At 45.4% G+C, this 20,100-nt stretch overlaps 1 protein-coding gene across 2 annotated transcripts; it reads right to left on the bottom strand.

The window, feature by feature from the left end:
- Nucleotides 1-119: 119 nt before the first annotated feature.
- LRIT1 (leucine rich repeat, Ig-like and transmembrane domains 1) lies at nt 120-18,775 on the bottom strand. 2 transcript variants are annotated; one of them, XM_074924364.1, is made up of 4 exons: nt 18,684-18,775; nt 10,440-10,906; nt 6,609-6,914; nt 120-4,129 (listed from the first exon to the last, which is right to left on the bottom strand). In XM_074924364.1, exons 1-4 carry the CDS (start codon nt 18,692-18,694, stop codon nt 3,147-3,149), a joined length of 1,767 nt encoding a protein of 588 aa, XP_074780465.1. In that variant the 5' UTR covers nt 18,695-18,775; the 3' UTR covers nt 120-3,146. The 2 variants fall into 2 exon arrangements, with proteins under 2 accessions (XP_074780465.1, XP_074780464.1); XM_074924363.1 differs by lacking the exon at nt 18,684-18,775 and adding an exon at nt 13,435-13,684.
- Nucleotides 18,776-20,100: the final 1,325 nt, after the last annotated feature.

The following is a 20,100-nucleotide window of genomic DNA, read 5'->3' as shown; positions in this document are numbered from 1 at the left end:
TCTCCAAAGCCTCAGCCCAGGCAGCCAGTGCAAACCTCCTGCCTAATGCAGGTGGACAGTTACTTTATTCCTAAGTGTTACCGAAGAGGTCCAACACTCATCTGAGAAGAAATTTTTCAATTATTTAATAGTAAAAGTAGGGAACATTGTACTACAAGAGATTCCAAAATATATCGTTTGACAGTGGCAAAACATTTGAAATAGACCCCCAAAAAGCAACTTGACACAAAGAGATTATTAACAGACAAAACATTTTCCAAGGAAAAAGAAAACCGAACAGAACAAAGTGTCAAAAATAAAATAAATAATGCTACCAATGCAGTAATTCTAAAAGATATTCAGATGTTCATTTCAGTTCTTGCAGCACATGTCTGCCCAAGGATTGACTTCAACTGAGTAAGAAATTGTTTCCAGGGGTGAATATTGTCCTTGCCTGAATTCTGAGGCAGCTCCATTCACATGTCTTATGACCAGAGAAGAAAGCTTGCTTGAGCTAACCCGGCTGAAACCCAGTGACTAACACCCCTTCGGTTAAAATAACAACAAAAAATCCGGTGAGGTGTTTATCTTCATGCGCGTCGTACCACTGAAAATCTGACCCAGAGCACTGAAGTCGCATTCAGCAGAAAAGCAGTATATACTGAATAGTTTGATATTTCACCCACGGTTTAGCAAGTATAGGGTTTCTTTTCTGACCAACACCAGACAACACAGAGCTTATGCAAGTTTCCATCTATCGATTATCTCGTTGAATCCCAGCGCAGTGGAGGGGCAGGAGGGGTTTGGAGCCGCAGCAGCTGAGATGCTGAACTGTGCTGCCTCACCTGTGAGCCCCTGAGAACCGCCATAGGACACAGAGAAGAAAAATCATCTTTGTTCTACTTGGGATCACTATTTATTCAAAGTGCAAAAAATATTCAGTAGAGTGTGTAAAACTTCACACCTCCACAGTGAAGGGACAGGACGACCTCTCCATCCTCCCTCGTGGCGAGCAAAGAGCGGCCGCGCTGGCCCAGCCGGTGCCTTTTCCTTCTCCAGCTCAGGGACAGGGTGATGGAGGGGCAGGAGCGGCTCCTCCCCAGGCCTGGATGCAGCCGATCACCCACCTCTTCAGGGCTGGCTTATCCACCCAGGGCCGTGTCAGGCTGATTCCAGAGATACTGCTGCAGCCGGGGGCAGGAATGGGCTCGGTGATACAGCAAGCCTTGCAACTCATCCCAAAAACCGCTACGGGAAAAATATTTTTGTCCTACTTGGAGAGGGACTCTAAAAATCATCCTGGGAAATGCAACTGCATAAATAACTAATAGATCTGTTACATACGACATATTTCATCAGGTAATCTGTTGTATTAAAATACATCATTTTGCACAATGTTATTCTGAAACCTAAAAATCTATGCAGTCCGGGAGTAGCATGCATTATTTTATACAGAGATTGACAAAGTTTCCCAATGAGAGAGAACTTCTTTATCATTGACGTAAGGAATACGGGGAATATCAGGAACTGTTGTAATGTGTCCCCTGTTGCTTGTATTCATGTTGAGATCAAACCACTTGTTTCTTCCATCAGGCCAAGCGACCTGATATAACTGAAATCCTTCTGTACAAGGGGGGCTTGCAAAATCCATACAGGGCTCCATCCTAACAAATTCCAGCGGTGAATTTTGTTAACCCGCACTGTACATACACACCCAGAATGTGAGTGGAGATCCTCCCAATAAATTTACAAGTACACATTTTAAAACAATCCAGCAAGCTTTATCAGTTATCATTTCAACTAGGCTGGATCCCTCTCGTTCAACATTTGGCAGAACGTGTATAAATTTCTTCGTGAAGTATATTTATTACAAAGAGAAAAACTTTATATACAGAATTACTACATGAGGGACTAGAGTCAAAAATTACACATCTGGGGAGTGCTTTGTGATAGCCCCTCAGATCCACATTCCAGTGGAGCTGCAGGACTTAAATAACTGCTTAGCTCACCCTGGCTCTGAAAGCACGTTTAGATTAATATTAGACAGTTTTTTTCAGGGTTCTTGAACCTGTGAAATGTTCGAAACGCACCGAGCCTCTGCCACCACTGATGCCGTGGTGGAAGAAGGGCTGATGTGCGCGGGCAGCAGCCGACCACCACGTCACACGCCCCTGCTCCGCGCAGAGCAGGCGTTGCCACGACCAAAGCGCGCGTGCCCGGCTGAGCCCTCGGGTCCTCACCACCAGCCTCGTCAGGAGAGCAGCAGCAACGACAGGGCTGCTCTGGGACAGTTTTGCAGAAATGTCTAACGTAGGTTTTTCAGTATTGACTACAAAGCCTCACAACACCAAACACAATTTGCAGAGTGGGCTGCTGTATGACTATTAACGAGCACAGCTGATATAAAACATACTCCACTAATTACAGTACAGCTACAAAATGCCAGCAAGAGCTGTGAGGTACCGTTGTTCAAGAGAATCTTAAGAATGGTGTCTAGGGCCAAAATGCAATCACAAAACACTCTCTTATGTGTTCTTAGCAGTGGATTGGGGTTTGGCTCTTGATTTCTACCTCCTTTGCACGTTTCTCCGATTTCAGAGCATAAAGCTGTTTTTACGACGGACGTACCCAGAAGGGTTGCACCATACGTACATCTGTGTTCAGCGATCGATTGAGCATCAAGTTGCATGTTTCATGCAAACATGGGGGATGTAAAAGGTGAGACTGTCAATTTTCACCTTCATAGACATTTATATTAAAATTACTAAACACCCCCCCTGTTTGTCAACCAAAAGAACATCAAAAGAGCTGAGAATAAAATATTTAGCATATTGCATAGCAGGTACTAAACAACACCAGGCAGCACGCACTCAGAAATGTTGCTTAATGTCCTCACACTCAGTGTGCATGCTTCATTTTATGAAAATAAAAGTGGTCCAGTAGAAAGAGGCCATTATCACCGAAGCTTTTGACTGGGTACAAAACAGCAAACCCCAGGTGGGATGAGCAATGTTTCTGTAAAGCTGGGGCACCATCTCCCCTCTTGCGTTCACCCCCAGAACGTGTCAGTGCCAGAGGCATTGAGAGGGTGACCTGCAGTGCTGGAGCAGAGTCCCAATTACAGCCACAGGATTTCCCCTAGGAGCCCACAACCAGCCTCAGTAGTGTCAGCAAAAGTATTCGTTAGGCTGCCCCTCTATCTTTGGGATTGCTACTGAGTCCACACTGGACCGGGCGGACAGCAGCCTGTTGGACTCGTCGGGGGTATGTCTAGTCAAGTATTCTCCTTCCACACCTTTCGCCTTGGCCCCTGGGGACAGGCTTTCAAAGGTTACATAGGACTCCTGGATTTCTTTGGGTTTCCTCCCAAAGCACTTCTTGCAGCGCCTCTTCAGTGCTCCACAGCAGACCACTAGTGTCAGGGGGACAGCAATGACACAGGCCACGCTGATGACAACAACGTTGATGAGCTTCTGGGTCCCTCCCGCACTAGCAACTTCATCTGTGGAAAATATGATGCATTGCTCCTTCTTGGGGATCAGCCCTTTCACGCAGACACACACGATGTATTTGGTCTTTGGCAGGAGCCCGTAAACGGTGACCTTGGTCTTTCCTGGCTCCACGTTGATCCGCCGCATGTCTCTCTCCCCGAAGATGGCGTAAAGGACACTGAACACTGTGGTGTTCTTTGCCAGAGGGGCCTTCCAGACCAGGGTGATACTCTGGTCGGTGTCCCCTATCACCCTGACAGACCTCACCACGCGCTCCGGCTCCTCCTGACCCGTAGGTGGGCTCACCAGCAGGTTTCTGGGGCCGTTATCTTGTGCCACATCTGGGAGGACACCCTCTCCAGTGCCCACCCCAGCCCCCAGGGTAGGCACGGTGGAGGTGGTGACAATGTACCTTGCCACGAGCTTGTCATTGTAGGCAGCTGCTTCCATCTCACTCGCCTTTCCCCTCCATGCGCCTCTGGCATTAGAGTTGGGGTCATCCGTGCTTTCCGAGTCTGTGATGATCAGAGATATGAATGCCTCTGTTGCCCCCAGAAAATTCTTTGCTTTACAGATGTACTCTCCAGAGTCCACATAGGAGACTACAGGCAGGCCCAGAATAGACCAGCTCATCCCATCACCAGAAACCTCTTCGTGAACTGCAAGGGCGGAAAAATGTAACATAAATAGGCCATAACCAACAGAATTAATCACACGTTTCATAAAATATTAAGATTCAATCAGCCAAATGTCCGCTCGATACAGTAGAATCATCACTTCTTTTTGCCACCAAGAACATTACAAAATCAAAGTAAATCCAAGAAAAGGACATTAACCCTAAAATTAGGTTATGTGGGGATTTACACTGCTTCAGACTGAATATATGTGAAGAGTTTGATGCTATTTCCTCCAAATTGATGTACAGTTTGAAAACAAAACAGGAAAGGTTCTTCCATTAAAAAAAAAAATAATAAAATAAATAAAGCTTAAAAGCTCTTATGTAGGTACCATATTGGAGTAGGCGGTAGCACGATCTATTTGAACATCAGGTGCGGTCCTCTGAGTCACAGAAAATACAAACAGTGGAGATTTTCTTCTAAAAACCATATATGGACTAGACTAGAGTATATGGGGAAAAATAGCTGAGAAATAATATCCCTTTTACTGATATATTAGTGCAAGCTTTTCTGTTGAGCTAAACACAGGGAAGTCTGATCACTGAACGAACAGCTGAGTGTTGGTTTTCTCATTTGGTTTACCAGGAAGCTAAAACTAGCTTTTTTTTTTGCCTTTTTCTATTTGTGCAGGGGAAAAAAAAAAAAAAAAAAAAAAAAAAAAGAGCTGGGAATCATGCAAAAGGGTAAAGCACCTTCATTATTTCAGCAGACTCCTTGGGATGAGCACATACTCTCTCTGCCCTTTCCCACTGAAAGGTGAACCAGGGAGATGTCTGAAAGGAAAAGGTGAGACAGAATTCAAACTTCTCCCAGGCCCTTGTGGGGGCAGAATCCAGCCTGGGCAATCAGGACACATTCCAATGGCAGCAAAATACAATGGCAGCAGTTCAGTTTGATTATTTACTGAATGGGTATATTATTAAACATAAAGCTACTGGTCTTCCTACGGCACCTTCCCATACATACGGACTGTGGGGTGTTCCTCACTCCTTTCTGTTCGGAACAGCAACATTTCAGACAGTCGTATCGCAGCACTGGCCCAGAAGCTGCCATTGCTGAGAAATAATGTATTTTTTCGGCCAACTTTTTATTGAAAGGTGCTAAAGTCTGATTTAATGGGGCACAAAATACATCATTCTCAGTTGTAGCTCAAAGTAAACTCAACATACGCTTTCAGGAAAACATTCTCTGTTTTATTTTTTGTCCTGGCTCTCTTTCAAGTGTAGGAGGGATGCTCGCAGCATGATGGGTAGACATTATCATTATGAGGAGCAGCTCTGCGACATCCTGCGCATCCTGCACAACAGAGCAATGGCTTGTGCAGATCCCAAAAAGGATATTTATTACAAGTGGTTCTACCGCTGTGAAAGAAAAATGGTCTCTCCCCTGTTTCCGTGCACCGAGGAGCCCTGTAACCCTTCGAACATCAGATGCCGTACTTAGCAATTCATCCACTGAGTTTGGACCCGCTGTGAAAGCCGGTGCCAGGCCTGGGACACAGAGCATTCAGGGGAGGCTGGAGGGATGAACGTTCAGGTCCTGACCTAAAACCCCTAGGAAGAAAAGCTAAGGAAAATTGCCTTGAGTCCAGCAACGTTTTTTTCCCTAAATTCCCCCCACATTAAAGGACCAACATCGCAATTCTAGGTCTGAGCATTCTTGTGAATGGAAGTCAAAACGTGATCAGGTCACAAACGCAGTGGCTGTCTGAAGGCTTCCCCCACAATATCGGGGAGAACAGAAAGGGACCTGGTCACTGTTCCCCCCACAGAGCATTGACTCTGTCAGTCCATCGGGAACGAACCATTTCTTGGCAGCACTGTCACTGAAGCATTGTATTCTTCAGCAGATTAGTGGCTTTTTTTCTCCTTTAATATATCAGTAATGTTACGTTTGCAACCTTTCTTCCTTTGCCACATCAGATTTGAATCCCAGTTGAATTCGCATCAGACATCTCTCTGCCAGAAGTGTTTACTGACCGATTAGCAGCAGCTCATCGTTAGTCTCAAAGACCCATAAAATAATTCAGTGGGAAGCCTTTTCAGTGATGGAATAACTAAATAACTAAAACAGCCTCTTGTTACAGCCGGACGTATTTCATTGCTTCAGCTCCAAGAGATTTGCAGAAACCCCCTTGACTTGTGTCACCACCACAATTGTAATGAAACAAAGCAAACCCCACTTTTTACACATGATAATATACATTTATCAGATGATGTTTACATTAACATGTAAGTAGTTTTATAGTCCACAGAAAATCACAGTGCAATAGTGAATTACATACACTACTATTGTGGATTAGAGTGAATCTTAATTTTGCACCACTTTTTTGGGGTCTTTTATCAGTGGGAAGGATCTATTGTCGTAGAAGCTTCCATTTGCTGGACAGTCTGTAGAAGATAAAGGTGCGGGTCTCCCTCACTCCTTCCACATGTATGAGAAAAGCTTAAACCAAACCCACCTGTGCCGTTGAGTTGAGCACCATCAGCTCTTCTCCAGCTGAGCTCAGGAAGGGGCACCCCCGTTGTCCCACACCTCAGTAGCACGGTGCTGCCCAGGATGGTCTTTACTTTGGCCACGGACGTGTGTACGATGGGGCTTTGACACTTCCTTAGCTCAACTCGGCTGAAGGAGACTCCTGCAAGGCTCCGCGGGGTGAAGCATTTCAGCCGGGGCTCGATGAACGCTACGTTCGGGGACTGGAAGTTTAGGAAATGGACCATTTCGTAGAGACTGCAGTCACACACCCAGGGATTGTCTTGCAAGCCTGTCGAAATAAATCAGAGCAGGAAGTCACTCCAAGAGCACCTCCTGTTTCTGTTTTTCAGCAGACAAACTGCGACAGGCTCCTCACCTGCCCGACAGGGACTCCCTGGGCACATGCAGAGACAGGCGGGGTGGGAGCATCCCAACAGCCTGCCGCTGCTGCTGGCCGAGCCTGAGGGACCCATCCCTGCCAGGATAAATACGGCTGACTAAAGTGTCTCAAAATCTGGGGCTGAATTCATGTTCTTTAAGTGCAAAGCAGAATTATTCATATCATGGAAACATTGCTATTTAAGCACCTAAAGCAGCAAACCAAGAAGCTGTTATAAACACATCCGCTTCTGGGATGGAAAAAAGAAGTAGCCATGGGGGAGGGTTGAGCTGGTCTGGGGTGAGGATTTTTTTGGTTTGAAGAGACAGGGCAGGAAACTCTTCTCGCTGGAGATTATTAAAATATTAGCCAGATTGTCGTGCCAGCTGTGAGGCCTGCAGTAGGTGCAGGTGATCCTACCTGACTGTGACAGTTCTTTTGCAGCCTTGTTATTCCAAGTTATTTTCATGATTTTAATAATCAGTTGTTTTTCCTGAAATGCTAAGTTGCACTTGATAAAATCAGAGAACTGTTTTAAGGATGAAATTGAAGAATATACATGTTATGGTATATAAAAGTAAAAAATCAGTAACTATATTAAGAATATACACATGGGAAGGGGTGTATTGAAGAATACACTCCTGTTTTTAGAATCCCAGAATGTTCCTCTTTTTCTTTTTTCTGCTACCCCAGTGTGTACCTATTGAACTCAAATTCTGAAAAAATGAGACATTATCAAAAATAGACCTGCGGAGACGGTGCTGAAAGAGCAAATCTGGAACTGGAGTAATGCATCTCCACGAACAGAAATGGCTTCATTCCAACTAGATCTCTGTCATCCTACAGACAAATATTCACGTTCACCTTCCCGTGGACAGCTCATGGTCTCTCACCGCCTGAGCCAGCTGACCTGGCACTGGGGATATCTTTGCCCCCTAAGGCCAGGCCCGCGTTTGAAGCTGAGCCAGGAGCGTGGCTTCCCAGGGCCCTGCCCGCCCAGCACTGAGCTTTGCCGCCTCCAGGAGGGCTCCACCTCCTCTTCTCCACAAGGACGTGGCTTGGGGCTGGCACCTGCCTGACGGCAGAGAACACCAACACTCCCTCCGTCCCCGGCAGGAGGAAACAACAGGTGCCCGCCCTGCGGTGCCGCTCTCGCTGGCCCCGGTGCTCGCGGCAGCGGCCGTGCGAGAAGCGGCTTTCTGGCAAGAACCAAGTTTTGATAAAAACGCAGGGGGTGGCCACCAGGCTCCCCGACCGTCAGGGGGATGCTTGAATTTGCCAGAGACAACAGAAGCACAGGCTTGGTCAGAAGTCCTGGAGGCCTCAAATAAACTGTTTTAAAGATTCTGCTGATATCTCCCTTCGGAGACGGCTGCATAGCGCCTTCCCTGGGTTTGGGAGGGGATTGTGAAGCCGTGGGCCTTATCCGGAGGGCACTTCTTGTAATTTAATATTTCAAAGTTAAGGGATGAAATAAAGAATGGAAGTTCAGCTTGGCTTTGTCGGTTTATGGCAGTTTTTGCTAGGAGCTTCCTTCTGACTCCGTGCACTAGGTAACAATTTATTCCAGATTCCCCAGCCCCAGCTGATGCCGTGGCACCCCCGGAGCCCCAGGGAGCCCTTTGCTGCCCTGCAGAGCCAAGTGGGCTCATGTGGGCAATCCTCGTGCAAAACCTTGCAGCCTCGGCACGGACTATCAGCCAGCAAGCTGCCCCTGGAGGTACTTCTTGAAGTGGTCTACAAGCAAAGTCTCTGCAGAGGAGTCACCGTTGTGCACTGTAGACAGAGGAAGAGACTGGGCTTACTCTGCATTATTCATGGATTTTTTTTATGCCTCCATGAGAAGCAGCAACGAGCAGAGTGAAACAGAAATGTGCAGCTGTGTTCTCCCGTTCTGCTCCTGCAAGGGACAAGTCTTTCATACACCTGGTCCCCGGGGGTGTCAGCAGGACAGGGCCTAGGAGCTGGAGTGCCTATTCATTACCGTATTAATCTTAGCATTATATTCATTTGCCTGCATTAATTTTTTAGGATCCTGGCACAAGCAACCTGTGCACAGCTGGCTACATAAACACTCAGGTTGGCCACAAGCATCAAGGCATGATTTGTTCTCGACAAAATACTCTCCTAATCTATATTGAATGGCAAAACGTTTTTACATGTAGCTTGACTCTTAAAAAAAAAAAAAAAATGAAGACAAATAAATGATCTAGGAAGCGTCTTGTCCTGCCACAAATAAAATGGGCAATCCCAACCAGCCAGTTTTGGCTTAAAGAACTCGATACTGCATCTGGCAAAACAAGATGATGAAACACCTGCTCCTCTCCTGATGCTAATGAAACCTTAAACATCTGCTAAGGACACTAAAAGCTTTGTCGGTGGCAGTTTGAATATTTTTAAAGTCCTGTGTCTCTTTCTACTGCAATCTGGTTTTAAAATCTTTACCCCCTTAAATTTATCCAGAGAACAAAGAGCAGCAGGTACGTCCCAGAGTGAGAGAAAACTGGCAAAGTCTCTGGTGAGTTTAACAGCAAATGCCTGAACTCACATCTGTGGCTGTAGAGGCAGCACACACAGATGCCCACACACCGCAGACCAAACGCAGGCGGTGGAGGTGGATCTGCTCATGGCAAGTGGAGACATCAGATGGCAACAACTCCGCACCGTCATCAACCTGCTCTGGATTTGAACCGGTGCATGATGGCTAAAAGGCTGAGTACTAATCCCCTGAACTAACAAATGTGCTCTAAACCTCATCTGGGGATGCTGCAACAGTCCTCTGTCATATGCCCTCCGACACAAAAATGGACAATTGCCCTAAAGCCACCCTTCTGAGGACCCCAGGACTGTCACCAAAAAGGAGATTCTTGTAACTTTATAGCTGCCCTTGAAGGCAGCACCGTCTTGGTGGCTTTGGAGAGACTAGGGTTTCATTCTGTGTGAACAGATAAACAGGGATCTTAAAAGAGACAAACTGGCCGTCCTGAGCCAGATTTTATGCTCAGTGATGGCTTTATTCCTCTTTGATTTGGACATAATAAATATCTATCTTTTTATTTAATGCTGCTTAAAATTGATCGATTCCATAGTAACTGTTATTAGAAAAGAGCACATGAGTTATATGGAGCTCTAATCATATTTGTGTTTCTGTCAAAAACGGCACCATCAGTAAATAAAACGGGCTTGAGCAAGAGTCACCAATTCCACATTACAAAGATTCAAGCGAGTGATAAAGTTTATGGTGTAATAAACTGGGTGTGGGAACCCTGAGATGAGTTTTTTAACATGTAAATGGATTTGCACACTTTATAGCAGGGTAGTAAATTGTACACAGCGGTGTACTTGCTGTGGTAACCACCGTGGATGAAAATGCTGCAATAGGATGTGGAGCTCCTGACCGTGGTGCCCCTGCAAAATAGCGGGTGCTTCTCTTACCCAGGATGATTTTGGAGTTGTCATTGGGGAAGTAAGGAACGGCCTGGAGGTTGGTCCAGGTGGCAATAAGAGCCTGAGGAAGAGTCATCAGTTTATTGCTGGACAGGTCCAGGTATGTGATATTCCTGACGTAACGAGCAGCGTCTGGAGGGATGGAGGTAAGCTCATTGTTGTGTAGATCCAGAAGCCTCAGCTGTGGCACGTCAGCCAGGGTTTCCCAGGGGAATGATATTAAGTAGTTCCCATCCAGCCTCAGCTCCAGCAGGCGGTGAAGGCCCTTGAAAGTGATGCCACTGAGGCTGGCCAGGGAGTTATAGGGCATCCAGAGGTACTCCAGGTCGTGGAGCGCGTGGAAAGCCTCTCCCGGCACCCTGCGCACGGCCGTCTTCTCTATCCGAAGCTTGGAGGTGTCTACAGGGATGTTGACGGGAGTGATGGTCATCTCGGGGTCGTTACACAGCACCGTCCTGACGGGGAAACAGAACACAGATGTGACTTCTTGTATTTTGAAAAGGTTTTGAAACCTTTTCAATGCAAGATTTTGATCCACCTTTCTGTTTTTTCCAAGCTGTCTTGTCGTTTCTTACCTGCTGCTGATCCCCACATCACCACCACGAGTACATCAACATGCAGTAATTCGTAGGTACCTTCTGACTGCAGAGGCTGCAGCGTTGTGCCTCTCCTGGAGTGGGGCGAGTCTGAGTCTGGCCCATATAGTGTTGCTGCTTTTTTTTTTTTTTCCTTCTGATTTTTTTTAGAGTACTTATGATAGACAGCAGTGACAACGTTTATGCACAACGGAGGATCCTAGTGCATGTTAAAACGAAAGGATCCATAAATTGAACAATAGAAGACATATGAAAAAAAGCCTTACTGACATGTGGAATGGCAGGAAGTAATATAGATTAAATACAGCACAGGATCTTTGGTTTATGAAATAGGGATAAGAAAGTCAGCTGACAACTCACTGGAAATACAGTACAGCAAGCTCTGCTTTACTATGAAACGGTCTGGAAGGCGTGTACAAACGGTAGCCGTCACTGCACTGCAGGCACGTACAGTTATAAGAGTGAAAGCGCAGAAAATTAACTCTTTGGAAAATGCTATACTAAAAGCAAGGCAGATTTATGTGCCTTAAATTGTTCCTTCTCATTTGTAACCTCTAGAGGTCAAATCATTAAGACCCTGCGGCTGCATTTTCACAGCCTTCGTGCAAAAGAATTGTCTTTGCCATGAGGAATGAAGGGAGACAAAACAGGTCTCTCAGACTGCACTTTAATTTGCCTGTCAGCAAGGAGAGAAAGGCAAGTTCTTAACAAAACACAAACTCACCTTGCAAGAGGTAACGAGTTAGATAGGCATGTCCCACTCCACATGCTAAACAAGATACCACGAGGAATGCAATGTGATCAGTCAAGCAGCGTTTTCTTATCACGCTGCCTGGCAGAATATTACAAAGCTGCCAAAACCAGATTGGTTTTGGCTGAAAGCAATTATTCCTCTACTATCAACAAAAACAAATAACATCACTGAACTGCTCATGCAGGTTTCCCGGAGTTAAATCTTATTTGAGCCTACAGTTAAATTCTTAATTTATAATCAAAGCACAGAACATTACTCTCATCCAACACTTCTGTTGTGGCATTAAATCCTGACACCCTCAGCTGAAGGTTGAGATTCTGAGGAAGAGAAAAATCTACCAAATAAGAAGAATCCAGAAATCTTCTTTCAATAAAACTTGTGTGTGTGTGTGTGTGTAGGCATGACACAAAACGCTCCCTCAGAGCCACGATGGCAGCGAAGCAGCAGATGCTGCTCGTAGTGTCCCCAGACTGTCAGTGAACACTAAACATTTAATCTATGGGATAATCTCCTTCGACTAGTGAGAAATATGAATCATAATGCAGAGGAAAAATTATTCTCCTTAAGGGACTAATGGATATTTGCTTTATTATGTATCTTACCAAAACACACTACAGCTTTTTCCAGTCACTAAGGGGAAATTCCCCTGGGGACTGTGACATTTATGGAGCAATAATTGGCTCTCTGCTCTTGCATTCCCTTTTAACAGTTGCAGACGACTTGTGTCTCTACCACGCTTCTTACTGGGGAAGTTTCTGGTATTAAATCTGGCATTAAATCTATAGATTTATAAAAGAGATAAGAGAGCAGATCTGTTTCATGGGGACCCAAAAGATAGGGGACAGCCTTTCATTTCAGTACTGGGGTCTTGCCAAAAAAAAAATTTCTTCCAAAGGATTTTGCAAGTACTGCATCTCTGTCACAAAATCTCCTCTACTGTGAACCACACCTCATAAAAATGTAGCCTGTATTTCATTAAGTCAGATCATTACTTTGTCATTACCCTTCAGAAAGACTTTCCTACTCCAATCCCCCAGAGGAATGCCTGCACAACGGTGTTGCATTCAAAAATAGATGTCTTGCTGGTCTTGTCTTCTGTTTTAACTGAAAGTTTCCAGTCCAAGAATTATATTATTATTATTATTATTATTGTTGTTGTTATTATTATCTATTTTTTGGTTCATTCTCATCTAGAGTCTATCACTTTGCCTAAGATCTCCAACTGAGGGATTCTTTAAGTAAATGGAATGGCAATTTTTGGTACGATGGCACAAACCAAATCTAGTTACACTTTAGAAAGAAATCAGCAGAGCAGAACAAAGTCTTTGAAAATTACTATTTTCAGCATAAAGGTAAAGAAAGACAACGTTTAAATTTTATTCCCTTTTTGCACTGGCAGTAATTATGTCACTTCTGTTCTCAGAGTGGAGATGCCCAAACGTTTTCTCTGAAATCAGCTTACTGTGTTTTCAGAAGCTAATCCTCTGCAAATAAAGCTAGAGCACAACGCGATGGGAAAAATAATGGACACAAAGTCCGGACGCAATATTTTCTCCTCTGAGCATCCTTACTGAGAAGAATTAAACCCCCAACACCCAGAGAAGGAGCAGCACCCCCGGGAGGATTGGCATACCTGGCTCTCGTCCCCTCGCCGAGGCTGTGGAAGGCGCAGCTGCACTGCGATGGGCACGAGCCGCCGGCCCGCGGCAGCCCCCCGAGCGCCAGGCACCAGAGCAGAGCCCCCAGCACCCCCATGGCTACCTCCGCACCGGGAGGGCGCCCGGCTCTGCACCGCGGCGAGGCGGTCGCCTATTGTTTTATCCATTGACTGGTCACATCTTGTTAACTCCCTTTTGTTTTCAGCCACACTGTGATCTTCCAGCCCTCGCTGAGTCCATCAGATAAAAAAGGATAGGCAGGGATTAAGGATGGGGACTTGAGTTATTTTCATGAAGGTGCTTATTGCTTCCTGGAACCATACTGACAGCATTTCTTCTCTCAGGGATCCCCATCAAAATACCCTCCTCGGGCAAGCTGTGGCTCTTGTGCAAGAAAAAAGCAAGTATAGTTTTTGGGGACCTGTATCACAGGCAAGATAACTGACTAGGAATTAGCAATAATTTATTTCCTCACAGGGAACCGGGAACACTTAAAAACAGTTTCTTCTGCTAATGGAACGTAAGCCTCCTAGACAAGAATACTAAAAAATATATAGTGATATTATTAAAAGGCTTTATTTTATTTTAAAAACTCCTAGTTTGATCAAGCAGTTATTGAACTGTTGGCAACACGCCCGATATTAACAGACAATGACTAATCCAGTAAACATGCACGTATTTCAGTTCATATCAGGGCCAGCACATGCCTGCAGGACTGAGCACTGTGCTCTGACTTGCTGGTGCAGCAAAGCCCAGCTCAGGGACTGTTTTTGGGAGCGCCACCTGATGCAGGGCTGTGGGACAGCCTCAGGGATGCTAAGAAAGGCTCAGCTTTGTCTTAAGGACAGCCCAGGACCAAGTGTCAGATTATGCACTTCCCTTGAAGACAGTTTTTTCCCATCTGTTAGCAAAGGCAGCCATGACTGCAAAGCTGATGGAGACCACTCGTGTCTCCAGCAGTCTTCATCTGACTCCAAAGAGCACAATCATTGTGAGAAAAGTAGAGCCCAAATATGCACAGAAATAGAGCTTAAGACGGGAGCAGAATTCTATTCGTATTAGCAAGGACACCTCATGTTTCTAGACTATTATTTTCTGTTGAGCGTGAAAGTATATAAATCACTCACACCACAAATGTGCAACGCTCTCCTAAAAGTAGAAAAGCTTTGGAGAAACTAACAGATGATTACTTGAAACCTGATGGGGTTGTTACTCCCTCACTTCCCGGCCATTACTGCGTTATGGCTGTGCTGGAAAAACTGACCCATGTGTCAGACACAAGTTAGAAGTTAACAAAAACGAGGAATAACTGCATGGAGCTGAACAGTCAGCAATAAATCGCTAACCAGACACTGACTCCTCCAGAGATGCTTTAGGAAAATATTTCTTTTCCAGTCCTGTCGCTCTGGAAAGCCTCAGTGCCCAGTGGTGTTCAAGGGGAGAGTCCCAGGCGCCTCACCCAGTGTAAAACATGAGCAATTCTACAAAAGTCCTGGGCCCTGTGAACTCCACGGGAACTCTGCCATCTGCTGCACCCAAAGAAATGGGAGTGGGGGTCAGATGTGGCTGACAGGCAGAAAGCATCTGCCATCCTGATGGCCTTTCAGCACTCATCGCTTCCCAGCTTCCCTTCCTTTACCCATGGGCAGGGAAGAGGGGAAAGGAATTACAACCACAAAGATTTCTCTAAAAATTAAGTTTTCTTGGATCTTAATTATAGTCATATTGATCCAAAAAAGTGCCCATCACAGTCTCTTGAAGACACCACACCTCTTCTGTTCACTTTTTTGTAGATAACCATCTAAATTTGGATTTCTCTAGGACAGAACTAAGGCTCTGCACCTTTTAAAAGCCTGATTGTCTCCACAGCTGCTATTCTGCAGAGATCATCATAGAATCATAGAATGGTTTGGGCTGGAAGAGATGGTAAAGATCACCTAGTCCCAACCCCCCTGCTTGGACATCGAGCATAGAAGCATCAATTCATGTGAACTGCCATAAAGCCAAGGAAGAAATGCGAACAATATAGCCCAAAAGACATCTTGGAGGTTAGAAAAAAAGGTTTAAAAACCCAACCAAGCAATAAAACCTGCCGCAGACCATTCAACATGCAAAGCTTCCACCTGAGATAGCTGAGACACAGCCGTGTTCCGAGGAGCTGCTGCGGGTGTTATTCCTCAAAACTCTCTTCCATGACGTGCACCCATCTCCAATCCCTAACAAAAGACAGTCCAAGGTAGCTGTCGGGATGGATAGGATGTTCCAAAATAAGCATAATATGGGCAACTTGAGTTGCCTAAAGCTGCAGCTGGTCTCTTTTCCTGTTGGAGACAGAAGGAATTAAGGGAGTCCCATTCCCCAGCCAAGCTGGATGCAGAAGGCTGCGTGATGTACCTGCCCCGATGTCTCCACCGCTTCCCCACTGCCCCTGCTCTCCTCACCAGGCTGAGGGTCCACCAGCGCCAGGAGGATCCCTACGGGATAAACTGGCTGAAGTAGCTCCAAGTTCCAGAGTTCACCTCCCGCCTCTCCTTTCCAACACTCCTCCCTGTTGCAGACCTGTTGATTTTGCTTTTCCTTTCAAATACGTGATCAGAATTGCAGCAAGAACGAGCTGATTCCTACGTACAAACTACCTGCAAGTTAGTGAGTCAAGCAAGAGTATGAGGCATTGTTCCTAACAAAGATTGCTGTCGTGTAGCTGTTTGCATGACGAATTCATCCTGTGTTCTTCAGCAGAATGAAATTACACTGGCAATTTTTCAATAATTCTGGGTAACAAACTCTTAGAATTTCAAGGTAATCTAGAGTCGGTTTGAGGCTAACTGTTAAACAGACATCTTATGGTGCCATAATTTCGCATAAGCCTGTTTCACGAGTAACTCCGATAATTAATTAAGGCTTGTAGAAATCACTTACAGAGAGGATGGCCCAAAGGCGTCTTTTTTCCCCCATGCTATTTTCACATTCTACATTTATTGTTGTTCAAAGAGAAATTCAAGTATCTCACCATTTATTTCCGAAGAGATGAGAACACGGTGCAGTGCTGCTCATTAAACATCCACAGTTGTTCTCCCATCGACCTCCATTAGGTCCCATTCCTGGATTTAATGATTTCTCAGTTTCCTTTGTGATCGCCAAGTTAAGATCAAGCTTATTGGGTTTTTTAGTGCACTCATTGGTCAGCTTGCCTGGCTGCCCAGACTCTGCCTTAGCTCAATACTCACAACATTGACTGAAACATCTCTCTCCCAATGAGGTTAAATTCTACTTGAAAAAGCAATTCAACATAATTAACCTCTTGCCTCTATTTTTTTCAATGCATCTGATAAAGCAGTTTCCCTCCACTGGAGCTCTGGAATAATAAACTTGTAGAAAGTAGCCAGTAACTGTATGGTAAGATTTGCTTTTATGAGCCTCAGTTTTGCCTCACAAATGAAACATCTAAGTTACAGCTAAATGCCAGGAGCAGTAGAAGTAAACCGAATTTATAAAAACCAACAGCAATCGATAAAGCATGCCTTAGCAGCTGCTGATGCTATGCACTTTGTCAAGAAAACTGCTGTTTAGTTAGCGTGGCAGACTCCTGAAGAAGAAAGAGAAAGACCTGGCGGCAGGCCGAGAGATTAATAAAAGAATATAAATAAAAGTGGTAACAATAACATGTTTCTCTCCTTGGAATGTATCTGCAAGTGTCAGAGACATGTGGAAAAGGGAGGGAAAAGGACCAGTTAGATAACAACCCAATTCTGTTTATCAGCACTTAGTGTTTGAGGTTCTCCTCCCCACTGGCTATTTTCCTGTATAATCCTTCACGGGCACATCACCCCCAAGCCATGCAAATGATGGGTTAAGCATCAAGGCACAGATACACCCCTGTTAGGCTTGGTCTGAATGTCCAAGAGAGTGCAACTGGCCTCACCATGAGGAAACTCGACAAGAGGAAAATCGGGAGGTGAGAAAACCAGCTAAGGTAGGCTTTGGACATAAGGAGCTGGAGGAGGAGGACGAGGAGGAGGAAGCCGCCTTGGCGCACAGATACGTTCCCCTAGTGCTCAGGCTTCATAGATGTAACAGAGAGGAGCACGCAGAAGAGAAGAGAGAGAATTGGCGAAGCGAAGGCAATGAAACGAGATGCCTAAAACCCCCAGGGTAGACGCCGGTACTTCAACTTCAGGGACGGCGTGCGCGAGGGAGCATCCCGGAGTGGGCTGCAGTAGATGCTGCTGCTGGTTACACCCGCGCTCCTCCCCTAATTCAGTGGGACGGAAGGAGAAAACTGGAAGCAAAATCTGGCTACTGTGTTCAAGGGACCACGTATTCGCTTTGACACACAGTTCTCGTTTGTCCTGAAGCATTTGTCTGCAGTACAGGAGTTTTCTAGATCCTCATGGTATTTGTAAGGCTCTCAACTACCGAACACACACGCTGTGCTACTTAACGTTAAATGAACACTCACTAGTTAACTTCCTTGTAGGTGCAGGTCATTATTTATATCAGGCTTTTTAAAATCACTATCACCTTTTGCAAGTGCCAGAGGTACCAGTGCAGAGTAAAAACAGTTTTTCCATGACAGCCAATTCCATAATGAAACCAGTGGGAGCCAAGCCCATCACATCCATGGGCACAATTCTGCACTCGAAATCGTAAGAATAGTGGTCCTTGTGCTTACTTAGGAAGTAAACAGATTCTTCTGCATCAAGCTAAAAATACCAGCTGGAGAGAAAAAACCCACAACATACAAAGAGGCAGCCAGCACATGTCATTCAGCAGAAGTGTAAGAATTTGTTTTGCATTCTCTGAGAATAGCCGGGTCCCCTGTTTATATTTTTGGTGTAAGTAAATGCGAAGCAAATGGGGTCACAGTCTGCTGCCAGCAAAGTTCAGCACACGGCAATCTTTATTTCCTAAGCAGGGTATAATTCAGAGAAAATGTTTTGGTTTATTTTTAATAAGATTAAGTTAATTACCTGACATCATAGTTTCCATTTTTATTCCCATACAAACTTGTGAACCCAAAAATGTTTTATCAGCAGATTCTACTCACGAGCTCAAAAGCAAAACCTGAGTGACAAACTCAGCATTCTCCACCAAGTCACTCATTAGTAATATGGTCATTGGACAGAATTTATTTTTACATCTTTTCCCCATCTACTCAGAGAAATATGGCCTAAAGCAACCCCCAAAAAAGCATATTTTGTCACAAATTAAAGCCATACAATACCTTATTACCATGGTTCTGTTTGAAAGGTTTGATTAGCAGGCAACAGAGGCCAGACACTAAATCAGGTTCATTAGGTAAATGCATCTCCAAGAAGGTTCTGGCAGGGCACATCTTGTAAAGTGGAAAATCCTCCCCACTGATGCAAGTGGAGAGCACGCTAATGCATTACGTCATTCTAAATTGGATCTTGCACTTAATGCTGATGAATGCAGCTCCTCCAGACCTGTAGGACTGAAGTCATTAACAGGCCTCTAGGCGTGCTGAAGAAATAAAATAAATCCAAAGGGGTCTGGGCATGAAGCACTGAAAGTCTATCGGTGGCATTTCTTTTGTGCACACGTTCTCCTTGGTGGTTACAGGCAGCACAGAAGAGCAGAGGCGAGTACAGACCTCTGACCCAAGGGGCAGACAAACGCACACACCTCCCTCACGAACGGAGCACCTGACCCATCTCTGGCCGGGCAGCACGAGCTGCTTCACGAGGCCACGTTTCAACCAGCAACGCCCAGTGAGGCCAAGGCTGCAGAAGATGGTGGAGGACACCACTCCACCTGGTCTCTCCCTCTCGTCTCCTTTTGGGCTCCCGCACCTCGGCCTGTCTGGGCGTGACTGATGCAGATTTAAAGCTCTGGGTGTCCGTGACAATATCGTACCCAGGACCTCCAGGCCCATCGGGAGAGTCAATCCCGGCAGTAACCAGCGAGGCACGTTTGGTCCCAGGCCCCACAGGGACAGGCAGACGTCACTGGGGTCAGATGTACAGGACCCCAGAGCAAAATTCTCTGGGAAAAACCCTCTGCAGAAGGAAAACAACAGAACTAAATATCTCTTTTGTAAAAACCCTGTGCAAACCTGGCTTTGAGGCTATTAGTCTTGAGCACTAACGAGAGAATGAACTTGTGTGGAACTAGATGGAAGCTGGAAGATGCTTCCACCCACAAACAATAAATACACAGAAAATGCCTAATTTCATGTCAGTAAATGCTTTAACTACCGAAAAAACATCCAAAAAAAAAAAAAAAATCACACAGATGGGAAAAACACAACTGAGTTGCATGGAGTGAATCTTTTTGGGGATACTGATGTTTCTGACTAGTTTTGTTACACACACGAAAAGACCTTTAAAGCTCAGAACTATCACTCACACGGGCTACAGCCATCTGTCAGCTCCCTGCTATGCCAGCTCACCTGACATTGCAGCTGGGAGTAGGGTGAGGAAGAAGAGGAGGAAAAGAGAAGGACTGCAGCAAATTCTCCCTGCTGGAATAGGTCGTTTACAGAGTGCTTACTGTTTCACGTTTATACCGAAACAATGCCCAAGAGCTCCAGTAAGGCACAGGCACTGTGGAAGTTTTTATCGAAGACCAACACCTGTATCCCTAATGGAGCACAGCAAAAGACATGACACAGAGATTAG

The sequence above is a fragment of the Athene noctua genome, chromosome 21 (assembly GCF_965140245.1).
Source record: "Athene noctua chromosome 21, bAthNoc1.hap1.1, whole genome shotgun sequence".
Lineage (NCBI taxonomy): Eukaryota > Metazoa > Chordata > Aves > Strigiformes > Strigidae > Athene > Athene noctua.
This window is presented reverse-complemented; position numbering and strand designations above follow the sequence as displayed.

What these genes read in the sequence shown, in the direction of transcription:
- LRIT1 (XM_074924363.1), bottom strand. Translation starts at nt 13,556, where the DNA reads ATGGGGGTGCTGGGGGCTCTGCTCTGGTGCCTGGCGCTCGGGGGGCTG. An exon ending in GGCGAGGGGACGAGAGCCAG is followed by an intron (nt 10,907 to 13,434) that starts GTATGCCAATCC and finishes TTTCCCCGTCAG; the next exon opens with GACGGTGCTGTGTAACGACC. An exon ending in TGCTCAACTCAACGGCACAG is followed by an intron (nt 4,130 to 6,608) that starts GTGGGTTTGGTT and finishes CCGCCCTTGCAG; the next exon opens with TTCACGAAGAGGTTTCTGGT.